The sequence below is a fragment of the Felis catus genome, chromosome B1, assembly GCF_018350175.1.
Source record: "Felis catus isolate Fca126 chromosome B1, F.catus_Fca126_mat1.0, whole genome shotgun sequence".
NCBI classification, from domain to species: domain Eukaryota; kingdom Metazoa; phylum Chordata; class Mammalia; order Carnivora; family Felidae; genus Felis; species Felis catus.
In genome coordinates this window covers 162,473,755-162,499,825 of record NC_058371.1, presented here as the reverse complement: position 1 = coordinate 162,499,825, position 26,071 = coordinate 162,473,755, and the positions used below count along the sequence as shown (strand labels likewise).

The 26,071-nt window shown below is 36.2% G+C and overlaps 1 protein-coding gene across 25 annotated transcripts in view; it reads left to right on the top strand.

Moving 5' to 3' along the window:
- The window catches only part of FIP1L1 (factor interacting with PAPOLA and CPSF1), an 82,585-nt gene that overhangs the window by 47,040 nt on the left and 9,474 nt on the right, over positions 1-26,071 (top strand). For 14 of the 25 annotated variants that reach the window (XM_045056374.1, XM_045056367.1, XM_045056376.1 and 11 more), the window contains 4 exons: positions 12,305-12,331; positions 14,360-14,414; positions 16,235-16,290; positions 23,830-24,043. In XM_045056374.1, the coding sequence (XP_044912309.1) occupies positions 12,305-12,331; positions 14,360-14,414; positions 16,235-16,290; positions 23,830-24,043 (352 nt within the window). The remainder of the gene's footprint in view (positions 1-12,304; positions 12,332-14,359; positions 14,415-16,234; positions 16,291-23,829; positions 24,044-26,071) is intronic. The other 11 variants (XM_045056377.1, XM_003985384.6, XM_045056373.1 and 8 more) reach the window with 1 other exon arrangement.

Here is a 26,071-nt window from a genome sequence, read left to right as displayed (position 1 = left end):
AATGTTTATACTATGCTATAGTCCATTAAAGAGTGCAATAATAGCATTATGTCTAAAACTCAATGTACATACCTTAATTAAAAAGTACTTTATTGCTAAAAAAATGTTTATCATCATCTGAGCGTTAAATGAGTATAATCTTTTTGCTGATCTTGGTGTCTTTTGATGTTGAAGGCTGCTGACTGACCAGGGTGGTGGTGGCTGAAGGTTAAGGTGGCTGTGGCAATTTCTTACAATAAGACAGCAATGAAGTTTGCCTCATCTGTGGACTGTTCCTTTCCCAAGTGATTTCTCTTTTGGATGTGATGCTGTTTGATAGCATCTTAGCCAAAGTAGAACTTTCAAACTTGGAGTCAATCCTTTCAAACCCTGCTTCTGCTTTTATCAGCTAAGATTATGTAATATTCTGTATTCTAACTCCTTTGCTGTCATTTCCACAAACTTCACAGCATCTTCACCAGGAGTAGACTCCATCTCACGAAACCACTTTCTTTGCCCATCCATGAGAAGCAGACCCTCATCTGTTCATGTTTTGCCCTGAGATTGTAGAAATTCTGTCACATCGTCAGGCCCCACTTGTCATTTTAGTTCTCTTGTTATTTGCACCACGTCTGTAGTGACTTCCTCCACTGAAGTCCTGAACCCCTCCCAGTCATCCACGAGGCACGGAATCAACTTCTTCCAAACTCCTCTTCATATTGATATTTGGATCTCTCCCCATGAATCATGGATGAATGTTTTTAATGGCATCTCGAATCATGAATCCTTGCCAGAATGTTTTCAGTTTACTTTGCCCAGATCTGCCAGACAACTGGAATCATGGTCTCTGACAACTTTATTCTTATGAGATGTGTTTCTTCAGTAATAAGACTTGAAAGTCAAATGACTCCTTGATCCATGGGCTGCAGAATGGATATTTGTTATGGGGCATGGAAACATTAATCTCCTTGTGTGTCTCCAACAGAGAGCTCTTGAGTGACCAGGCACATTGTCGATGGGCAGTAATATTTTGAAAGGAATCTTTTTTTTCTGAGCAGTAGTCTCAACAGTGGCTTAAAATATTCAGTAAACCATGTTGTCAACAGATGTGCTGTCATCCAGGCTTTGTTGTTCCACTTTTAGGGCAGAGCACAGGCAGAGTGGATTTAGCATAATTCGTAAGGGCCCTAGGATTTCAGAATGGTAAATGAGCATAAGTCACCAGCTGCATTAGCCCCTAACAAGAAAAGAGTCAGCCTGTCCTTTGAAACTTTGAAGCCAGGCCTTGACTTTTCTTGAGCTGTGGAAGTCCCAGATGGCATCTTCTTCTAATAGGAGGCTGTTTTATCTACATTGCAAATCTGTTTAGTGTAGCCACCTTTATGAATTATCTGAGTGAGACCTTCTGGGTAACTTGCTGCAGCTTCTGTATCAGCACTTGCTGCCTTGCCTTGCACTTTACGTTACGGAGATGGCTTCTTTCCTTAAACCTCACGAACCAACCTCTGTTAGCTTTGAACTTTTTTCTTGCAGCTTCCTCACCTCTGTCAACCTTTACAGAATTGAAGAAAGTTATAAGGGCTTTGCCCTGGATTAGCCTTTGGCTTAAGGGAATGTTGTGGCTGGTTTGGTGTTCTATCCAGACCACTCAGAGTTTCTCCATATTGGCAGTAAGGCTAGTTTGCTTTCTTATCAGTGTGTGTTCACTGGAGTAGCACTTTTAATTTCTTTCAAGAACTTTTCCTTTGCATTCACAACTTGACTGGCACAAGAGGCCTATCAGCTTTTGGCATGCCTTCCTCACTAAGCTTAATCATTTCTAGCTTTTGATTTAAAGTGAGAGACCTATAACTCTTCCTTTCATTTGAACATTTCAAGGCCATTGTAGGGCTGTTAACTGGCCTAATTTCATTATTGTTGTGTCTCAGGGGAGAAGGAGAGAGAACACAAACAACATTTATCGTTTAAGTTTGCCATCTTATATGTGATTGAGGTTTGTGGTGACCCAAAACAGTTAAAACAGTAACATCAAAAGATCATTGATCACAAGTGGCCATAACAAATAAAATAATGAAAAGTTTGAAATATTGCGACAGTTACCTTAAATGTGACACAGAGACGTGAAATGTGCAAACACTATTGGGAAAGGACTCTAGTAGACTTGCTGATGCAGTGTTGCCACAGGCCTTCAGTTTGTTAAAAACAAAAGCACAGTAACTACGGAGTGCTGTAAAGTGGGTGCAGTAAAATGAGGTATGCCTGTAATGTTAATTTTCAGCTACATGCTTTCCATATTTTAAACACCTGTCTGGATTTCCTTTGATGGCTTATTCTTAGAATTGCCATGCTGTCCTGTCAGCATTTAAGAATACTAATTTAGATGAATTCTGATGCTTGTTAAAGCAGTACCTAACTGGTATATTTGCTGGTGGCTGGGAGATACCAATTGATACTAAAACCAAATATTTGTAAATTGAGACTATCTGAATTATTGTTTAATTGTACCAGCTCATGAGCTGTTGGGAGAGAACATAGCTCACATTTCCACCTGTGTTTCTCAACAATGCTAATCACAAAGATCTTTTGTATACTTGACATTCCTTAAAAAAGAAAGCTGATTGAGTTAATGTGCTTATGTATCCATAACACCAGAGAGATTTTCAGATTGACAGTTGATACAGTCAGACACTTATCAGAGTGGGTACTAGCTTTCAATAACAGTATGGCTACATGGATGTATACCAACTGAATATTGGCCTTGATTAAAGCCACATTTTCAGTTACCATTTACCACAGAACCACATGATTAGAGTACATTCTATAGAGCTCACTGTAATTTAGATCACCTTAAGAATTAAAAGCAGTTAATGGAAGAAACCTGTGGCCCAGGAGTCTTTTCATGTTTCCTCAAAAATTAACTCCATTTTTCTTAGAGAAACCTTGGATTTTCTGGAGAAATACTAAAGGAAGAAAGGAAAAAATATCCCTTGAAACTTTAAACGTATTTTAATGTTTTCTTTGGTAACATTTGTTTTGAAATGCAGAAGTTTTAAAGTTTTAAAGGCCTGTATATGATGGGACAAAGATAGTAATCATTTTATTATGCCTATATTTTCAGATGCTGATTTTTTCATAAATAGGGTGACTGTATATCCAGATTTCCCTGGAATGGGTCTTACTTTTATTCCTTTTATTTCAGCATAACTATTTCTATTCACTCTCAGAAATGCCTTGGTTTGAAGAAAAAAAATTATGGTCAGTTTTTGGAGGTTTCCAGGCATGACTCATCACATTAAGTGGGCTCCTTAACAAAGATGAGGTGATAGACGTCGCATGTATTCAAGGGATTTTTACTGTCAAATAGCAGACAAGGAAACGTGTATTGCCTCCTACCCTCCTGAAACACACATCAACAAACATACATGAAACCTTGTTAGTAACAATAAAATATTTGCCACAATTGATTTGTAAGAATAGTGGAGAACGTTTTGAATGGGAGAGTATAGCAAATATGTAAGGGACCTCTGGTCCTAAATGAATGTCATGACATTTGGACTAGCTTTTTTACATGAAAACGTTTTTAATGTGGTTTCCTGCTACCATACTAACAGTAGCTTGAAAACACTGATTATTCAGCATCTTAACTTTCAGAAAGTCTGTTACTTTTATTGAACCACCCACTACTTTCTATTGTGTTACATTTCTCAGAAATGCATTAGTACAGCTTCATGGTTTCACTGAGTAATAGTAGAAATTCATTTGACCCTTGAATAATACCAGGGTTATCGGCACCAACCTCCTAAGCAGTCAAAAATCTGCATATAACTTGACCTCCTGGAAACTTCTACTGATAGCCCATTGTTGACTGGAAGCCTTACTCATAACATAAACAGTCAACACATATTTTTTTTATGTTATATGTATTATGTACTATATTCTTACAGTAAAGTAAGCTAGAGAAAAGAATATGTTAACATCATAAAGAAGAGAAAATGAATTTATAGGTCTGTACTATAAAACAATCCACATGTAAGTGCACCTGTGCAGTTCAAACCCATGTTGTTTAAGGGTCACTTGTAATAGCTAATAATAGCTAATATTTCTTGAATGCTTACTTACTATTGATGGCACTTTTCTGAGCACATTTCATGTATTAACTCTATATGATTCTTGACAACATCTGAAGTAGATATTATTCTAATTTTATAGACGAGGAAACTGGGGTTTAAGGCATTTAAGTAGTACCTGGAAAATAGCAGAACCAGGGGTACCTGGTTGGCTCAGTCGGTTGAGCGACCGACTTTGGCTCAGGTCATGATCTCACAGCTCGTGGGTTCGAGCCCCGTGTTCGGCTCTGTGCTGACAGCATGGAGCCTGGAGCCTGCTTCGGATTCTGTGTCTTCCTCTCTCTCTGCCCCTAACCCACTCGCATTCTGTCTCTGTCTCTCCCAAAAATAAATAAACATTAAAAAAAAATTAAAAAAGAAAAGAAAATAGCAGAACCAGTAGGCAGTTTTGCTTGAAAGCCTTTGTTACCTGTGTTGAAATGAATCATGACCTGTGTCGAGAAAACTGTATTATATATGGCATTGTGTGTATTTACCTCAATATCATGTCTTTGAAAAGCTTTTTTTTTTTAATTTTTATTATTATTTTCTTTTTTTTTTTTTTTTGTATTTCCCTCATGTTGAAGTGCATGCATATGTATTTGTGGATAGAGAAGTTAGGGAGGTTGAGGAACCAGATTTTTTTTTTTGTAAATCTAGTTAACTGAGGTTTTGCTGTTTTGTGTTTCCTGATTTGTGTTAAGTCTAGTGAATATAAACTTGTGATGTACTTGTTTATTGGAAGAAAAATTGTAACATTGGAAGGATTGATGCTATATAGTACAGTTGATTTTTATGGTACTTTTTATTGTGGTAAAATGTACATAGTACTTATTATTCTAACCATTTATAAGTGCATGGTTCACTGGCATTAAATACACTGTGTTGTGTAACCATCGCTACTGTCTATACCTAAAACTTCTTCATTATTGATAACAAAACTGTACTCAGTAGACAATAACTCTTAACCTCCTACCCCAGCTCCTGGTAGCCTCTCTTTATTTCTTTCTCTATGAATTTGTCTACTGTAGGTACGTTATGTAAGTGAAATCGTACAGTATTTGTCCTGTGTCTGGCTTATCTTGTTTTTAAAATAATTTAATTAATGTTTGTAAACTATTTTTTTAAACTATGTTCAAACTATATTACATTTTATTGTAGACTTTTAATTTAAAATTTTAAATGTTGATTAACTTTAGTGTCATCCTGTTATCTTCATTTTTGAAAATAGAGTTTACTGAAAGAAGGCAGATTCATTTTAACTCATTTCTTGTTACATTAATCAAAATTAAGGCTCATGTGACTATGGTTCTATAAGTCTTCAGAACAATTAAAACTCTCAGGAGTAGAATTCTGTTAAGTTGAAAAAGGCTTTTTGCTTTACTGAAATACTGTAGTCCAACTAGTTCAGACCACAGAGAAAAATCATCCCTGCTTTTAAAATTGTATATAAGGTTTACCTGTTTATCTAGATTTGAAAACGCATAGGGTTCTGCAGTTAAGAAGGGTTTCCTAAATTCATTCCGAAAGACTGTGGTCAAGTACCTTAGTGTATCACTAGTCACGTAGTACCGTGAATTATATGAACTTAAAAGTTGTGTGAATTCCTTAAATATCTTGATTTTGGGTTAGCCATGATACAGGGAATTAGGGAGAAAGGCAGCTCACCTCTGGAGTCTTGCTGCATTTCTTCTGAGGTCTACATTTTGGATTAGCTTTCTGTTAGCAGTCTGGTTCCAGCACAGTGGCTCTTAAACTTAATACGGCCCCGCAAAGAGCTTTTATTTATGCATGGTTTATCTGTTTTTTGTATTAGAAATTAAAACTGAGAAATATTATTTAAAAAATATTCTTAGTAAGTCTATTACATATTAGCATTCAGACAACATTTGTATGAAAAATACTTTTTTCAAAACAAAAAAACCATTTAGTGCAAAGAGTGGCCTTATTCTATACTTTTGCAAATATTACTGTGTGGCTTAATAGAAAAAAGCTGAATTCTTCTGTTTGTTTCTGCCTTAAATCTTTCTGTGGTTTCACACATTGTGTAGCCTCTAGAAAACTTTATTGGACACTTGTAAGAGAATGAGCATGAAAATGGCAAATAACGTCTTAGTATTTTTATGAGAGTAGTTTTGACCTTGCAGATTCCTTAGAAGGGTAGAGACCCCTGGGAATCTCCAGATAACACTTGAAGAATTGCTGCTTTGGCAAAAGCTTGGCCTATACTGGGTGAATATTATCTGTACCCTTGAGAAGGTACAATTTTGAGAAGCTGTTTTATGAATATGATGTTTATTAGACTAATTTTTATAGTTCTGTAAGATTTTTGGTCTTATACAGTAAATCTGCCTATTAACTGACGCTGCTTGCCCAAAATAATTTTTCCAGAGGTACCTTTAAAAATATATTCCTTGAAGTTTTTGAGAACTGTACTCATTTTCTCTTAAGTTTTTTTTTATATTAGAAAACCCCCAACAGCCGATTAATATTTTCAGTGAACTAAAAATAGGGAATAATGCTAATTATCTGTAATTATTTTTCATTTGAACATTACTGGCACAATTAATTTAAATGTAAGCTTCATGGATATTAAAACCTTCTCTACAATGATGATTTTTGAATGTCCTTTTTTCTCATGGGTGTTCCCTTTATAATAGTTACGTTTTGAATGTACTGTGGATGCTACATTTTATAGAATTTAATCATGGTTTAATATTTGCCTTTTGTTTGTGCCACTCTTCCAATCATTTTGTGATTATATTGGAGCTTATAGAGACCAGTTCCTTTGTAAAAATACTGACATTTCTATTCAGAAATATTTTTATTTGTCTAATGTAGGATTTTTGTGTTCAGTAGGCTTTAGATTATTTTATAAATTAGAGGATTAAGTATTCCTAATAAGGATAAAATAGTTCACTTTATACTTAACATAAAATTGTCTTGTTTACCTTTTAGGTATGGCTTAGACTGATAACTTTGTTGCTTTAAGTTTTGTGACCATAGCACCTTTTAACAAATTTTTAAAAACATTACTCCATCCTTTTTTGCACCCTGTAATGAACTGTTTTACTTTAATCGTTAAATAGTTGTATGGTATTCTACATCTGTTTCTTTTCTTACAGGGTAGATGGTAGACAATTTGTGTGTATATATAATCTTAAAAATACTCATGCATAGAAAAGCATGTAGTGTGGAAGGTAATATTTAAAAATTTTTATAAACCTTGACTCTAGGTACTCAGTTTCTTTGCGCAGAATTTACTTACAAGCTTGATGACTTAGAAGTAGAAATCAGTGAGTGTTAAGGAAAGTGATCAAATTTATCTGTTTGTAACATAATAGTGCCAATGAAATTTAGAAGTTGGTGGGAACTTGGAAGCCTAATTTGCATAATTCTGCCGTGCTTTTTTTTTTTTCTTTCACTTGAACTTAATAGAGAAATGATAGGTAGTTATACATATTGGTTAGCTGTTGCAGAATAGCAAGTCACTTCAGAAAGTAGTGGCTTCAAACAACATACATTTATTATTAAATAGTTATTGTGGGTTAGGAGTGGGGACAGCTTAGCTGGGTCTCTGCTTCAGAGTCTGCCACAGACTTTGAGATGGTCATCTCAAAGGCTTGACTGAGAAATTACTCTTTCAAGATCAGTCACCTCTTTGTTGAAATCAAGATTCATTTCATTTCCTTTGTTGCAGCTTGGTTCATGAAAGCATGAATGTTGAGAAGACAGTAGAGGATACCGGCAAAATAGAAGTTACTGTCTTTTTTAACCTAGACACAGAAGTGACATCCTGTCATTTTTGCTAGATCTTTTTTGTAGAAATAAGTCATTATTTATCTAGTCCACACCCAGGGGAGGGTATGAATACCAAATGTATACAAAGGCGTAAATCAGCAAGAGGCAGGGATCATTAGAAGCCATGTCAGGCTATCTAGCATGTAACTTTTTTCTGCCTTAGAAAAATAATGATGGGCTACATTGAGAATGAGTTCATACACAGTTTTCATTGTTGTTGTTGAGTACAGAGCCTCTATTAATTTTGTGCGAATACTAAAAATATAGTAAATTCCTTTAAATAAGTATCACAGGCTGCTGCTTTTCTATTTCTTTGTCTCAATTTCTTCACTTCCCAAATAGGATTTCAGGATCCCCACCCCCATGCTTTACATGGAAGAGTACGCGTTACAGGAAAACTTCTATCCGATTCTCTTTCTTTTGAGGATGCTAGATCGTATAGGCTGTCCTACAGCTATATTATTTTACTTCAAAGTGTCACATGTTCTGTTTCATAAAAATTTGGAATGGAATTTATTTCATGTGTATTGAATATTGAGCTGTTGAGCAGCAATCCATAGAGAAGTTTAGGATCTGATGCATTGAGTATGGTCTCTGCTCAGCATCATCATCATTTCTTTGATAGGAATGCAAATTCTCTGGCCATACCGCAGACCTACTGAATCAGAAATTCTAGGGGCAAGACCCAACAATCTGTGTTTTAACAAATTCTCCAGGTTTTTCTGGTGGTCACTAAAGTTTCAAAACCTAATCTACTCAGTCCTATTAGAACTTGAATATTAGTTTTCTAAAAGCTTTGGCCTACAGTACTAGAAATCTTACTTTTATTATTGTTACGCGAGGCTTTCCAGGGAAATAATAAACTTTTTTCATACTCATTTTACAGTTAAAGGAAACAGTAAAACACAATACTTGCCTGTGTAATTCATATCTGTTGCTTAGGTAGTGTGTGTGTAGCCAGGAAGGTGGCAGTGTTGAAGATGAGGACAATAATTTTGGAGGCCAGTTATCTCTTTCTTTACTGTTTCTCTTGTTATCAAAAGTCAAATACTAAATAGTGATTTTTTTTTTTCAACGTTTATTTATTTTTGGGACAGAGAGAGACAGAGCATGAACAGGGGAGGGGCAGAGAGAGAGGGAGACACAGAATCGGAAACCGGCTCCAGGCTCTGAGCCATCAGCCCAGAGCCCGACGTGGGGCTCGAACTCACGGACCGTGAGATCGTGACCTGGCTGAAGTCGGACGCTTAACCGACTGCGCCACCCAGGCGCCCCTAAATAGTGATTTTTATATGAGAATTCTATTGACCTAACATTATATCACATATTAAACTTTTGTAGTTGCATTTTGAAAATATATCTGATAACACCAAAGAATTGATTTGTATTGTGTTTTATCAACCTTGTGGTTCTGGTTCAGTAAACATTAACCAATAAAGATTTGCATTGAAATATCTTAGAGGTCTCACAAGGGCCTTTTCTGGTTCTCATACTAACATTGTGATGAGTAGATATTGACTAGAAAGACGTATATCTATATCTATATCTATATCTATATCTATATATAGATATGGCATGATTTTTCTTTTTGTTCTTAATTCTTTACAGTTGATTGTTTAAAAGCCTGCCCTATGATACTATTATAGAAAGATTAAAATTAAAAGCAGATTGTAATTTGGGGCACCTGAGTGGCTCAGTCGGTTGAGAGTCCCATTTTGGTTCAGGTCATGATCTCACGGTTCGTGAGTTTGAGCCCTACATTGGGCTCGCTGCTGTCAATGCAGAGCCTGCTTAGGATCCTCTGTCCCCCTCTCTCGCTGCCCCTCCCCCACTCGTGTTTTCTCTCTCTCTCTCTCTCTCTCTCTCTCTCTCTCTCTCTCTCTCTCTAAATATTCGATTTTTTTAATGTTTTTATTTATTTTTGAGACAGACAGAGACAGACAGAGACAGAGCACGAGCAGGGGAAGGGCAGAGAGAGGAAGACACAGAATCCGAAGCAGGCTTCAGGCTCTGAGCTGTCAGCACTGAGCCTGACGCGGGGCTCGAACTCACGAACTGTGAGATCATGACCTGAACTGAAGTCAGATGCTTAACCGACTGAGCCACCCAGGCGCCCCTCTCTCTCAAACATTAGAAAAAAAGACTAATTTTAACAACCTTCATAGCATAATTAATAATTTGTTTATAACTTTTATCTTTATGTTTTGTGAAAATTTGACAACTTTGATGTTTTCAAATTCTAAATTTTGAGAGGGCTGACTAGTAATTTCTTAGTTATTTTGCATGAATTCACATTTTAGTACATTGTGGTGAGTGTTAGCCAAAGTGATGCATGTTGCTCATGTATCCATTTAAATAGTTTAGTAGGATTACAGAGTTCTTTGCCTAGTTGGCATATAGTTTTTTTCTTTGTCTTATATAGTAGCCATCCCCTTATCTGCAAGGGTCCAGGACCCCCAGTGAGTACCTGAAATGGTAGATAGTACTGAACCCTATATCTTCGGTGTTTTTTCCCCACTTTTACATGCCTGTGATAAAGCTTAATATAGAAATTAGACACAGCAAGAGATTAACAACAATAATAAAGTAGAACAGTTGTAATAATATACTGTAAAATGTTATTTGAATGTGATCTCTCCCTCTCAAAATAGCTTACTGTATTGTGCTTACCTTTCTCATGATGATGTGAGATGATACAATGCCTGCGTCATGAGATGAAGTGAGGTGAATGGCATAGGCACTGTGACATACATAGCATTAGGCTACTATTGACCTTCAGACAGTATGTCAGAAGGAGAATCACCTGCTTCCAGACGTGGTTGACTGTGGCTGAGACTGGAAAGCATGGCTGAGGAGGGACTACTGTACCCCTAAGAAAGCAATCATGTAGTTAAATGTAAAAACTAGGCCACATAGTGAAGTTAAACAGTGCTCTGAAGACTTCATACTGTTCTAAAGAAAATCAGGTAATAATGGATATTGAGAACACTTAATATGCTCTGCCTTTCTTACTTTTCCCATTTAGTATGGTGTCTGGGACTCTGCTAGCTTGTATTGTTTGCTGGATTCTGTTAGTAATGTAGGAAGCAGCAAGGTAACTTCAGGATGGACCAGAATTGCCATGAGGTGTAGATGAAGTTAGTAGACACTTGGAGGTCTAACAATTTTCGAAACATAACGGCTTACATGTCTTTTATATATCTTTTTCAGTCTTGTTGGTTTTGTAAGTTTAGCATATCCTTTAATGTGTGGGCAGTTAAATTAGGTGCTTCATTCTCCATTTTAAGGCCTCTGGCTACCTTTAGATTTTTTTTTTATATAAACCTCTCATTCTGGTAAAACATGTGCAGAAAAAATTTAAATTATTAGCAGATGTTTCCATTGACAAGAAAACATTTGAAAGGGATTGTTTTCATTATTTTTCCCCATGCATTTAATTAATGAATTTGACATCCCCCCCCCCTCTTTTGGACGAATTTTGATGCAGTTTTTAAGATAGGATTTAGTAAACCATTCTGACTGTTGAAATTATGGTATAAAATTTTTCATGAAAAATTTTTCTATTTTCCTAATTAGAAATGTCATTATTCTTGATACAAAAAATAGAATTTGTATGCCACATAAGTTTTACATTAGGATTTAAGGGCACATTTGACCAGTGTAAATTAGGAATGTTTATGCATAGTTTATTTCTTAAAGTTTATAATGTGCAAATGAATGAGAGTCATTCAGATTAGTATATACTGACTCCTATAGAAGTAAATTGTCCACATTTATCTTAATGTGCCCTGGGGGTGTGTGTGTGTGTGTGCGTGCGTGTATATATCTATACACACATACACACACACACACACACATCTATATGAATTGGCTATATCCCCCTTTTCTACTCCTACATATCAAAGGAAATAATAACCTTTCCCCAATCCTGTCAACAGCAGTAAAACAATCCACAGCAACATTTGAAGGTCCCACAAAGCTTTACTAAAGTGAATATTCATCATCTTCAGAGTTATCTCGTATTAAGTACAGTATTAAAGAGCCTGTTGATCAATTTTTCTATTAAAATAACAAGATCAGATGTTGATTATCAAACTTAGTGTTAATTTCATGGAGTTTGATGTTTGTGCACAAAAAATGCACAAGTGTGCTTTTTTAACTGATGTCTAACTTTGTGATTACACCTAGTGGGGGAAATCTTGTTACCAAGTTGTTAGACTGGGGTTTCATCAGGAAGTCGGATGTTATACTGGAATTGTTGGTCCTCTGCAAGAAAACAGAATGCTTCTTTTGAGTGAATAAGCCAGGAAAATGAGGCGAGGGGTTTATTTCAAAGGTTTTTTTTTTGGTGATGGCATAAATACATAACAGGTTATAAAATCCAATTACTATATTAAATTTCATCACTTGTTTTTTAGGTATTCCAATAACTGTACCACCTCCAGGTAAAACCTTTTTCATGTTTTCTCCATCATTGTTAATAAACATGAAATTTCAAGCTTATAGTTCCAGGAGGGACAGTGTCGATGTGGTTAGACTGTGGAATAGGCTATTGGGATTTCAAGGTCCTATTTTCAGCTCTGCCTTTGCTTCATTCCAGTTTTGATTAAGATATTTAGTTTTCTTATACCTGTCTTACCCACTTTTTGTAGAAATAGAGAGTCTGAGAAAATTCTCACCATATCAATTTGTTGAAGAAAACAGTATGGGATATAAAAAAATATTTGTATGAAAAAGTTTTTTCAGACCAGTGAATTTTTTATATGCTAAAGCAACTGCAAAGAGAAGAGAAGGATCATTTATCTTGACTTTTTCATGGTTTCTGATTTTTTTACCCTGCTGGCATAACTCAGTATCGTGAGAAAATACGTTCTGAACCATACAATTAGGTAGATTGACAACTGGTCAGATGGTTGTTCTTAGGGTGGTCATTAAATTGTTGATTGTTGTAATGGTGTGATCAGTAGTTTGTATGTGGCCAAGGGTTGTTTTTTGATACTTTGTCAGTGTTGCCTTTTTAAAAATATTTTTTTGGAGTGTGATGCAAATGTGATAGCAAGTGTTTTACTGAGTTCAGTATTAAAGGCCAAGGAATATAAAAAGAAGAGATGACATTGCTCGGAAGGGTGGGTCTGGATTCACAATGACCTTGATAAACAGAAATCGTGGAAGTTTAGGTAGCAGAGGATAGTATGCATATGTAGTTGTGGGATAGTGAGTCACTGATTGTATATCAATGTGGCTGAAAAAGGCTTATCAGGAAAAGTCATCCAAAGGAGCCATTGGTGTGTCTAGTTTAAAAAGAAATGTGGTTGAAAGGGTGTATAAGATAGGCTTTTTCCTCCCATTAATTGCTAAACTTCACAGTTCTGAGATGTTTAATAGAGAAGTTACAGATCCTGACACTGGGTGCAGTGAAGATGAGCATGGTGAATTTGAAACAACTTGCAGCAGGGCCGAAAATGGATTTAAGTGGACTTTGAGAAGGGTTAAGAGAACTGGGATTCATTTTTACATCAATGACTGAAGAAGGAGGCTTAGTGGAAGTGTTTTCAAATATGTAGAGGGTGATAGAGAGTATATGACGATGGATTGCTTCTTGTTGTCATTCAGGACAGCATATGAATTGTAGTGTGAGAGATGTAAGTCACGTAATTTAGATCATTTCCTGACAGTGAGGGTTGTTAGAACTTGGAAGGAATTGGTATCATAAGTTGTAGAATCTTAAAGTCTTTTGTTGGGATGCTTTATTGACCATCTGAACTTGCAAGTGCAGAGTAGATTAACTGTTAAGGTCCCTTTTAGCCATATTCTGTGGTATTTCATTTAGGTATTATGAATTACTGAGAATGCAGACCTCATGATATAAAGATACAAATTATTTTCCTTCCAGACTAATCCAGAAACTATATTATGTGCCCTTCTTTGTAAAATAGTTCTTCAGGGTTGTGCTATCTAAAACATATTTTATGATGGATGTTCTCAGCCTTAAGCATTTATATATTTACTGGTAAGATTTTATTTAAAAATTATAATTTTAAGGAAATTTCTATACATCTAAAACAAAGTATTTTTTGAAAGAGGTAAATGCTATTTTATTTGCTTTTCTTCAAAAGTATTTCAAGTATAACATATCTGGTGGCAACACTACTACTGTTTATATATGGATAAGGTAAGGCATTGAGATTAACTTTCTCATACTCACAAAATGGGCTGTGTGTGGTGCTGAAAATATGACCGGGTGTCCTGACTCCCAGTTTGTGCTCTGTGTATTAGACCAGACTGTTCATTTAAAGTTTTCTTGCTCAAAAAATCTGTTTATAAGTTTAAGCTTCCTTTTTTCTGTCCATTATAACATAGAGAAGCACGTTATGTCCCCAGAGAAATTTAGTGATACGCAGCAACTTTGTTTCATACTTGACATTAAATGGACATTCTATTAACTTTTTTTATCTTATGATTGAATGTTTCAGGTTTTCCTCCTCCACCAGGCGCTCCACCTCCATCTCTTATCCCAACAATAGAAAGGTAAATCAGTATGGATAGCATAAAACTTTTTTATCATTTGTAGACTTTTGACAGAAAAGTCACATACGTATCTTGGTGATATTTTCAGAGATTTAATTTTGTAAACATGAAGTAGTGCCTGAGTCTGGATCTGGGTTAGCTACTTTTATGTAAGACGTTGGACCTATAGTCCCGTAACAACACAGCACAGAGAAAACCAAATGATAGTATTTTGAAATATCTTGGTTTGATTTATGACACACTGATGAAAGAAATTCCTAGATTGGTAAAAACGTGGCTGTAGTCATTTTTGTGGTGTCTACAGATGACTAGTAATCATGAATAATGCACGTCTGTTTTATGATTAAGTAAGGACAGTTCTTAATGGGGACCATAATAAAAGCTGCCCTATTCTTTATGAGCCTGCAGTAACTCAGCTTTCACAAAGGAAGGTTGGATCCATTCTATATGGCAGTAGCCTTATTTTTATGCCCTGCAGCACTAGAAGTACTGTACTAGAGAGTATTTACCTCTTTACAGAGATGCCATTTATTTACATAGATGGCAATATGGTGTTGAACAATATAGGTTTTGGAAGTCTCCGATCTGGCTCAGAGTTTGGCTTCAGAATTCCTTAGTTTTGTGCTGCTAGGCAAGGTTCATAACTGTTCTTTGAGACTGTTTCCCCTTTTACCAAATGGTGTTTAGATAGAGTTGTGAAGATTAAAACAGCGAGTGAATAGAACAATCAGCACAATTCTTGGCAGATAGAAATCAATAAAAAATGGTAGCCATTACTATTTCCTCTAAAGTACCAAGTAAATTTGATGAAAATAGTGTATTTCTGAAAAATGATCCAAATTCTATTAATAGAAAAATTGTGAGAACTTTACATCAATAGCATCAAACCACGCATAATTTTCAAAAAGGAAATGATAAAGCCCAGTCTTAATTGTGAGAATATAAGGATTTAATTTTATTACGTCCTTGTTAAATATTTTTCTCAATCAGTAAATGTTAAAAAGTATTATTTGTTTATCCTGTCAGTGGGGCTGAATTTCTGAATCATTAAACCCCCCCCTTTTTTTTTTTTTTTTTTTTTTTTTTTAGTTTTATTTATTTGAGAAAGAGTACAAGTGGGGAAGGGGCAGAGAGAGAGGGAGAGAGAGAATCTGAAGCAGGTTCAGCATGGAGACTGTTGCAGGACTCAGTCTCATGAACCTCGAGACAGTGGCCTGAGCTGAAATCAAGAGACAGACGCTTAATCGACTGAGCCACTCAGGCGCCCTAAAACCTGTTGTTTAAGTTTATTTATTTTTGACAGAGACAGAGTGCGAGCATGAGCTGGGGAGGGGCAGAAAGAGAGGGAGACACAGAATCTGAAGCAGGCTCCAAGCTGTCAGCACAGAGCCCGATGCGGGGCTCGAACTCACAAACCGTGAGATCATGACCTGGGCTGAAGTCGGATGCTTAACCGACTGAGCCACCCAGGTGCCCCCAAAACCTGTTGTTTTCTTTTTTTAAGATTAAATTTTAGCAAAGTCTCAAGTACTCTGTTAGTCTCAAAGTTTTCTCTTACCTTGGGAATCAAGCTGAATTGATTGTGTTCACATTAAAAGTACTAGGAAGCTATATTTTTTTACAAGTGGGTATTAGGTTTAATATGTTTTCAGGTTAAAAGCCTGTTTTTGTATTATAAAGTTAAATTACAGAATTAAGGTTTATCATTATATGGTAGTTAAATGAAAGACATAATTCTGCCTTGATGTTTTGCATTTGCACCAAACTGTTAAAATTTAGAACTTATTTGCAACACATAAAAATACATTTTTCTTCAACAGTGGACATTCCTCTGGTTACGATAGTCGTTCTGCACGTGCTTTTCCATATGGCAATGGTAAGTATTATTTTTAGCTGCCCAGATTCAGTCTGAACCAGTATTTAAATATTTTTAAAGCAATAAAAACATACTTCTTAAAGTACTATCTTATAGAGCAATTAAAAAATATTAACTAAAGGAATAACTATGTCTTACATTCTAGGTTACTTTACAGAAGAATTTTCATTTTTTATCAACTGTACTCTTAAAAATTAGTAAATGGTGACAGCATGGATATTTGTACCTTGCCTTTTCCTAAAAGGATTTAGGATTTGTCAGCAAATTGTCTCAAATTTCGTTCATAATCTTTTTGTTTCTTGCTTCAGGTCATCCAGCTAACCTTGTTCTCCTCTTCCCCTGTTTTTTTCTTCTAGATCATTTGGCTAGGTCTTCTTTCCTGTTCACTCTTTACAAAGTAATCCATTCTAGGGGCTTCTGATACCGCCTTCTGCTTAGATCTCTTGATCATCCATTCATTTATTTTAAAAGTGCTATGCACTGCACTAATTTTAGGGATACAGTAAGCTATAAACCCTTATCAAATTTATAGCCTGGTGAGGAACAGCCAGGTGACAGAAGAAGGTGTCGTGGGAGCATAGTGGAGGGGGTCTCCCACTCCAGAACGGGTGGAGAGGGAGATAATGTTATTTGAGATTGAAATCATGTTCAGAGGCATAGGGGTGAGAGAGAAGCCGGTAGGCATGAACTGAAAGAAGTCTGGTGTGGCTGGAGTGTAGAGATTGCATGATGAATGTTTAGAGAGGAGACAGGAGGTTGTGCAAGGTGTGATAGCCATGCTGTATAGATTTTCAACCTTATTCAGAAGGCTGTGAGGAGCCATTTAGTTCTATGCTGAGCTATGAAAGTGCTAGACTTACATTTGAAAAAGGCCCATGTTGGCTACTTACTGTGAGGAAATTGTGGATTTGTAGGGTAGATGGAAGGAGGAATGGCAAAAATGCTGCTTGATTTGGGGAACAAGAAACTACTGGAATAATCCGGGGAAGAAATGATGGTGTCTTATATTCAGGTAGTACCACTGGGGATGGAGAACATTGAAATCCCCCAAAGGCATTTGCACAGTAGAAGTTATAAATCTTGGTAGTAGGTCAAGTGTCAGTCATCTACATCCATTTACCAGGTAGGTATCTGTATCGGGGTGTTGTACTGTCCTTCAGACCCACCTTGTCCAGACTACATGTATGCCCTTTATTCACATCAAAAGGTGGTTGTTTCTGTTGACTTGTTTCAGTGATTATACAGCCTTTTATTGGTTTGTTGGTTTGTTTATTAGTTCTTGCTGGGCTCCCAGGAAGTCCTGCTCCTTAGGTTGGAGTCTTACTTTTCCCTCTCATTATTTATGTGACTTTCATAGATCTCCAGCTATTAAACTTAGTGAGACTACATTAAAGCACCTTCGTCCTACCATTTAATAAACCCTCAAATATTAGCTGTGATTTTTATGATGATCCCCACCATCTCCAGCAAGCTCCGAGTTCTCTCTCTTTTCTGCACTTTGAGGCCGGGTAGCTTGATTGTTAAAGCACAGGCCCTGCAGTTAGCCTGGGGGTGGGTCCTGCATCTGTCTTATCCTTGTAACTTGGGATAACTTAAATAACCTAAATCCTTTTCCTCCTCTGTAAAATAAAGTTTGAGCATAAAGGGCTCAGCACAATGCCCATAATATGTAAGGCCTTGGCATCCATTACTTGTTTAATTATTTAAAATTTTATTTTTACCTTTTTTTAAGGCACTTGTCCTTTTCTTTTTCGTGAGATTCCTTGTATATTTGTTTCCGTACACATAAACATGAGGACTGGCCCATATCAGAAGGAGTAAGACTTCATTCTTGAGGTTACCTATACAGTTTCCTTGTGGAAGATTTCATTATTTAGTATTTATTAAGCATTTAGCTTTTTCTCAAAGTAATATATGCAAATTTTTAATCAATATATTAGCAGGAGTTTTCTTTTCACTCTTTCCAACCCCAACACCTCTCTCAGAAGCATTTTTTTAAAATATGAAGGACTTCTTTAGTAATAAGAGTTATAAAGCACATTGCAAAAATTAATGAGAAGAAAGGAGTTTTCTTCATCCTAATCAAACAAAGCTTTGGAATGTAGATGATGATACATCTTCCTCTGTGTTGGTAATTCTGTTTTACCTTTGTTAATTTATTTTAGGATTTTGTAATTTATCCTCAAACACTGCTTACTAATTTTTCTTGATGTGCATATTAATATATTAAGAATGTGCTCATGGCACCTGGGTGGCTCAGTCGATTGAGCGTCTGACTCTTAATTTTGGCTCAGGTCATGATCTCATGGTTCATGGGATTGAGCCCCATGTCAGGCTGTGCGGTAAAAGCACAGAGCCTGCTTGGGATTGTCTGTCTGTCTGTCTGTCTCTCTCTCTCTCTCTCTCTGTCTCTCTCTCCCTCTCTCTCTTTCTTTCCCTCTCTCTCTTTCTCTCCCCCCCTCCTCCCCTCCCCTGCTCGTGCACATTCACACACACTCTCTCAAAATGAATAAACTTAAATATATTGTGCTTATAAAGTAAGACCCAGTTAAAAAGTATTTTGGAGAAATATCAAAGAACTGCAGAGACCAGCATTTTTGATGCTTTTTAGTTCTTCTGATGGTCTGCATAGCATTTGTATATAAGCTTATCACTCTATTTCTTGATTTATATAACTATAGATACCATCTGTTATCATCCTCTTATGATAGATGTGTATTTTGCTCACTTACCATCACTACCCCTCTCTTTTCCCCACCAGTGAAGTTATGACTATTTTTGTACCTCTTTCTGTTATCTACATGTCCTTGGTTTCATGTACTATCAAGTGCCTATCACCAGGCAAATTTCCAGGTCTTCACCTCTTCTTCCCCCTCCGCCTGCCAGCTTTGGTCAGCCATACTTCTGCTTAGGAACATTTATATTCTGTCCTATAACCCAAACTGTCTGTGCCCTGACAAATTTTTATTCTGAAAGCTAAACAATAAACCATATTTACATTATTAGGACTATATAAATATTGTATAGAGATAATGATAATACTCAAGCCCTGCAAAGGAGAAAGTTCCAATGGCAAATAGAAATTACCTTTTTTTTTCTTAGACTTCATCAACTGTAAAATCATACTACATTTTAATTGGGTTCATATTTGGGGTGCTTGGGTGGTTTCCGTCGGTTAAGCATCCAACTCTTGGTTTCAGCTCAGGTCATGATCTCACAGTTCGTGGGTTCAAGCACCGCATTAGGCTCTGCACTGACAGTGTGGGGCCTGCTTGGGATTCTCTCTCTCCCCTCTCTCTTGGTCCCTACCCTGCTTGTACTTGCTCGGTCTCAAAATAAATAAACTTAAAAAAATATAATTGGATTTACATTTGAACTGTGACTTTCTCCATCTCAAGGTTTTTTTCCCCAAAAATGTTTTCAGATTTTGTTTTTCATGTATGTCCTTAAGCCATCTGGTGTTCATTTTTGCCTGTGTTATAAGGTAATGATATAATTGTCCCAGTGTTATTTGTTGAATAGTTTATCCCCCTTGAGGGATTTATAATGTCCCATCCATCAGGTTTCCATGTACGCTTGAATCTGTTTCATGGCTTCTTAGACTTGACTAACTCTCCTTTGCTAATAATGCCACATTAGCTTAATTACTGAGTTTTATAGTAAATCTCCTATCTGGTTCAGCAAAATCTACCTACTTATTCTGCTTCAGAAGTATTCTGGTGCCATTGCTCTTACATATCCATTCTGAAATCAGCTTTGGAAGTTCCATGAACGACTGTTTTGAGATTTAGATTAGTGACATTTATATTATGCTTACTTTAGACAAAACGCTGTTAACTCATGTAGTCCTGACAGCTTTTAAAGCAGGTGTACTGTTACTATTCCCATTTTATGGATGAAGTAATTGAAGAACAGCCAGATTAAGTGGTTTCCCTGGTACCACAGAATAAGTGGCAGAATCAGGAGCTGAAACCAGGCAGCCTGGCTCCAGAGTCCTTGCTGTTTCTAAACTAGATTGGAATTACATTGATGCTTAGATCATTTTGTGTGGAATTTGTATTTTACAGCATTGTGTCCATCAACGAACAAGGACTCTCTTCATTTATGGAGATGTTCTTTAATATATTTCAATCAAGTGCTATAATTATCTTTACACAATTTTTGCACGTCTTTGGTTAGATTTAGTCATTGGTATCTAATGTTTTTAAAAAATTTTTTTTTTTCAACGTTTATTTTTGGGACAGAGAGAGACAGAGCATGAACGGGGGAGGGGCAGAGAGAGAGGGAGACACAGAATCGGAAACCGGCTCCAGGCTCTGAGCCATCAGCCCAGAGCCCGACGCGGGGCTCGAACTCATGGACCGCGAGATCGTGACCTGGCTGAAGTCGGACGCTTAACCGACTGCGCCACCCAGGCGCCCCTGTTTTTGTTGTTTTAAGTGATATATTCATTCGAACTTCCTGTTTTGTATTTGCTTGTATTTAGAAATAGGATTGGTATTTGTTCTATTTATACATATAGTATGTATACAGTAATCAATATGTATATTGATCTTGTAGCCAGTTATCTGTTGAACTCAGTATAATTTGTCTATAAAGGCTTTTTAGCCTGTAATACATATCTGCCGATAATGATTTTGTTACTTTTCAGATTCTTGCTTCCCTCCCTGTTTTTTGTTTGTTTGTTTGTTTTGTGGGAGGGTTCTTAACTGTTCTGACCAGCATCTCTTTATAATGTTGGAGTACTGAAAGTGGAGTTCTTGTCTTATAAGCCCCTCCCCCCCCCTTTATTTTTAAGGAAAATGCTTTTACATTTTTACTACCAGGCTTTTTTTGCTATTTGGTTTTTGATGGAGTCCTATATCAGATCAAGGAAAGTTTTCAAGAGCCTTTAAACTGAATGGATTTTGAGTTTTAATCAAATGCTTTCTGAGATAACCATACCGTTTTTCTTCTCTAATCTGCTAATGTGGTAAATTTCTAAATTTTTCTAACATCAAGTCACTGTTTATTTGCTAAGATAAACCTAACATGGTCATGATTAGTTATCTTTAAAAAAATAATAATAAACATTGATTTAGGATTTTGACATCTATGTTCATATGTAAGATTAGCCTATAATTTTTCTTTATTTGTATTGTCTTTAACTGGTTTGGGTATTAACAAGCCACGTGGGATAAGTTAGAGAGAATAATCTTTTTTTTCTATTCTTTGAAGTTTATATATTAGAATGGTCTGTACCTTATAAATTAGTAAAACTCAACTGTAAAAATGATCTAGTCTCTTGGGAAGGTTTCAAGTTACTGATCAATGTCTTTCATAGTTAGGGGAGCAGTGAAGATTTCTTTCCATTCTTGAGTCACGTTTTGGTAAATTATTGATTGATCATTTGAAATTAGTCCATTTCAGCTAAGTTTTTAAATGCATAGGTATAAAGTATATCCTCTGTATTCTTAATCTCTGTAACATCTGTAATTGTGGTTTTTTTTGGTTTTGATTATGTGGCCTCTTTTTTTCTTAGTCTTGTCAGAATATTGTTATGTTTTGTCTAGTCTTCAAAAACCACCTTTCAGTTTTTTTTTTCTTATTGTATGGTTCTTTTCTATTCTACTTTATTATCTCCTTTTTGTATGATTATTCTGTTTGTGTCTAAGTTCTTAAGCTTTAGCCTTCCATCTTTTCTAATGCATCTAATGTTTTTTAAGATTAAATTTCTCTCCAGAACAGTTTGCATCCCTATACTTTTGATGTCATATTTTTATGTTCAGTTCCTGAATGATTTAAAATTTATTTTTTTTTTACCCCTGCATTTTCGGAAATGTGTCTTTAATTTGAAATGTATAGAGATTAGGTTGTCTATTTTACTTATGAAAGTACATAATGTACTTTTATAAGTGTTTCATATGTGCTTGAGAAGAATGATTATTTAGCTGTTTTGGGCAGTATTCTGTTAATATTCATTAAATCAAGCCTGTTAACAGCGTTTTGCTCACATCTTCTATTATCTGTAGTGAAATTGTTTTGTCTGCTTATACTGGCAGTAATTGAGAGCAGTTATGTTAATCTTCCATGATCAAGGTGGATTTTTTTATTTCTATATATTCAAGCTATTTTACTCTCTAAAAATTTAAGCTTGTTTGTTAGCCACCTGGAAGTTTAGTTCTGTCTCTTGGTGAGATGCATCGTCTATTCCCTTTTCGTGGCCCTTTCTGTCCAGGTAATCCTTCTTTGTGAGTCTGCTTTGTTGTTAATCTAGCCTTTTCTGAAGAGCTACAGAGATTAGGGGGATTGGTATTTTCCTGTTCCTCCCATCTTTCTGCTTTCAACCATTTTGTTGTTTTTATGTCCTTTATGTTCAGAATATTAGAGGTTTTGTTTTTTTGTTTTCAGAGGTTTTCAAAGTACTAATCAAACTCTTTTGTTTAACTGGTGAATTCAGTCTCTTGAATTACTGTGATTATTGAACTGATCAAACTTGTCTTCTCTAACCCTCATCCTTTCCAGGTCTTTTTGAACTGAGTTTTTCAGATATTTTTTTAAATTCTATTTTTCCTTGTAGTGTTTTGAAATTATACATTTTGTTTCTATTATTTTAGTGGTTACTTTTGGAATGTATTATGTATATATTTCATAGAAGTTCTTTTGGTGAAGTCTGTTAAAACTTCTGCTCATTTAGGGGCGCCTGGGTGGCGCAGTCGGTTGAGCGTCCGACTTCAGCCAGGTCACGATCTCGCGGTCCGTGGGTTCGAGCCCCGCGTCGGGCTCTGGGCTGATGGCTCAGAGCCTGGAGCCTGTTTCCCATTCTGTGTCTCCCTCTCTCTCTGCCCCTCCCCCGTTCATGCTCTGTCTCTCTCTGTCCCAAAAATAAATAAACGTTGAAAAAAATAAAAATAAAATTAAAAAAAACTTCTGCTCATTTAAAAAAAAATTTTTTTTTAACGTGTATTCACTTTTGAGAGGGAGAGAGCATGTGTGCGAAAGGGAGACGGCAGTGAGGAAGACAGAGGATCCGAAGCCAGCTCCGTGCTGGGAATGCAGAGCTTGATGCTGGGTTCAAACTCAGTGAAACATGAGATCATGACCTAGGCCGCAATCAAGTGTCAGCCGCTTAATCGACTGAGCCACCCAGGCGCCCCCACTTTTGTTCATTTTTGAATCTGTGAATGTCTTTGTTTTATTCTTATTCTTGAGATTTAATTTTGTTTAGGATATCTTTCTAGGTTGACCATTACTTTCTCTCAACACTTTGAAGATGTCTGGTTTATGTTTTTAGTATTGGAAAGTTTGTGGTGTATCTAATTCTGGTTCCTGTCTTTGTATGTTAGGGCTTTAAGGTTTGTTTCTGTATGTTACCTCAAACTATGGGTATTTACCATGCATTATTTCTCTTTTCTATTTATAACCTAGGTTTCCATTATAATCTATAGATGAAACATTTTTGGTGGGAGTTTTGTCTTGTTTTACAGTGGAGTTTTGTCTGTCTCATTTTGTTTAAGTGCCATAACTTTTGTTTTGAATTGTTTCTGTCTTTTTCTTTAGTTGCCTTTCCCCACCTTCCTGGTTCTGCTCCTTCATGGCCTAGTCTTGTGGATACCAGCAAGCAGTGGGACTATTATGCAAGAAGAGAGAAAGACCGAGATAGAGACAGAGACCGAGACCGGGAGCGAGACCGTGATCGAGACAGAGAAAGAGAGCGCACCAGAGAGAGAGAGCGGGAGCGTGATCACAGTCCTACACCAAGTGTTTTTAACAGGTTTGTTGAACGTGCAGGAATTCGTACACATGTATTTCATGTACACTTTAGAATTTATATTTGGTGCAAGGATGGAAAATCTAATTCACTTGGGAAAGGATTGCTTTAAGAGTAGTTAGTATAACCAATGAAAAGCATTAAGGCTTTTTAAATTCCTAGATGCTTTCCATTATGCAAAACAATAATCTTCAATTTGTTTACTTCTTCCTTAAAGGAATTTGAAAATATTTTTATTTTTTCATCTAAGATTTTTATCTTAAGTTTAAATAGTTGGCAAGAGATAATTTCCAGTATATTATAAACATTACAATTTTAAAATAAAATCACTTAAATTTTAAACATACCCAGTGGGTTAAGAGCATTATAGTGATTTGCTAAACCTCGTCATCATATTTTGTAAAAATGCATGTAACAGATTCTCTTTTAACAGTTGGAAATTTCACATTTCTCTGTTTGAATTCTTATTTCTGAGCAGCTTTCCCCAAAGAATTTTATTCCTCTGTAAAATATTTTTATTCTTGAATAAGTTTTTAAAAATGGATCATTCTATCCATTTTTCTTGCAGCATACCAATGGTAAGTTTAAATGTCTAAAAAATTTATGACTGTAAGATTAAGTATTTAAAAAAATTTTCCCCTCATTTTAATTATTACTTATTTAAATATATATAGATAGAGCAACCTTTGAAAATAATTTAGTGGAACTACATCCCTTAATATTATGGAGGACTTCCGCCCATCCCCAATTAAGTATATGTATTCATGAGTGAATATTACTGTGGCTAGGAAAAAACACACTTTTCCATTAATTATGTTTCTTCTAAAAAAAATTATATATATATAATATATATATAATATATATATATATATAAGCCTTGTTCACATAAAATACTTAAATGAGAATTGATGGAATTTTGTTGTGGCTCTATCGTTTAATTATTTGAGCACCTGTAGATTCAGTGATATGCCAGATTTACATAGATAACCTGTCATCAAAACTATTATTATTTTTTTTAATGTTTATTTATTTTTGAGAGAGAGAGAGAGAGAGACAGCACCAGCACGAGCGGGGGAGGGGCAGAGAGAGAGGGAGACACAGAATCTGAAGCGGGCTCCAGGCTCTGAGCTGTCAGCAGGCACCCAGGTGCCCCTTATCAAAATTATTTTTAAGGATCTGTCGGCTCTATCAGCTATTCAACTTTCTTGAAAGCAGAGAACTGGAAACCTCCTGGTTTGTGAAAGTATTTGTTACTCAGTGTAACTGTTTCCTTGGGCTGCCATTACCAAGTCCGACACACTGGTGGACTAGAACAACAGTGAATCCTTTCTGCAGTTCTGGAGGCTACAGGTCTGATACCAAGGTGCCAGCCTATCTTCCTCATTTTCATAGGCTCTGAGGAATGATCTGTTCCATTTCTTGTAACTTCTGGTGGTTGTTAGCAGTCCTCGGTGTTTTTGGTTCTGAGATGCGTCACCCCAGTTTGTGTTTCTGTCTTCATGTCTCATCTTCCCTTCTGTGTCTCTGTCTAAATTTCTCTCTGTTTATAAGGATATCAGTCATTGGATTGGGGTGCAACCAAATCCAGTATGACCTCACCTTGACTTAATTACATCTGCAAAGACCCTGTTTCCAAAAATAGTCACATTCACAGATACAGGGGTTAGGGCTCAAACTCATCTTTTTCAGGGGGCGGGAGGAGACACAATTCAACCCAGTACATTCAGGAATTTAAACTGAGAAAACTAGAATTTATGAAAGAACACCAAAAGGGCTTTACTAAGACTTCTCAAAAAACTTCCAGTTATACTCGTTTAAAGTTACTTTTAGATGCATCTTTTTTTTTTTTTTCAATGTTTATTTATTTCGAGAGAGAGAGAGAGAGACGGACAGACAGAGTGTGAGTGGGAAAAGGGCAGAGAGAGAGGGAGACACGGAATCCAAAGCAGGCTCCAGGCTCTGAGCTCTCAGCACAGAGCCCCCACACGGGGCTTGAACTCACAAACTGCGAGATCATGGCCTGAGCCAAAG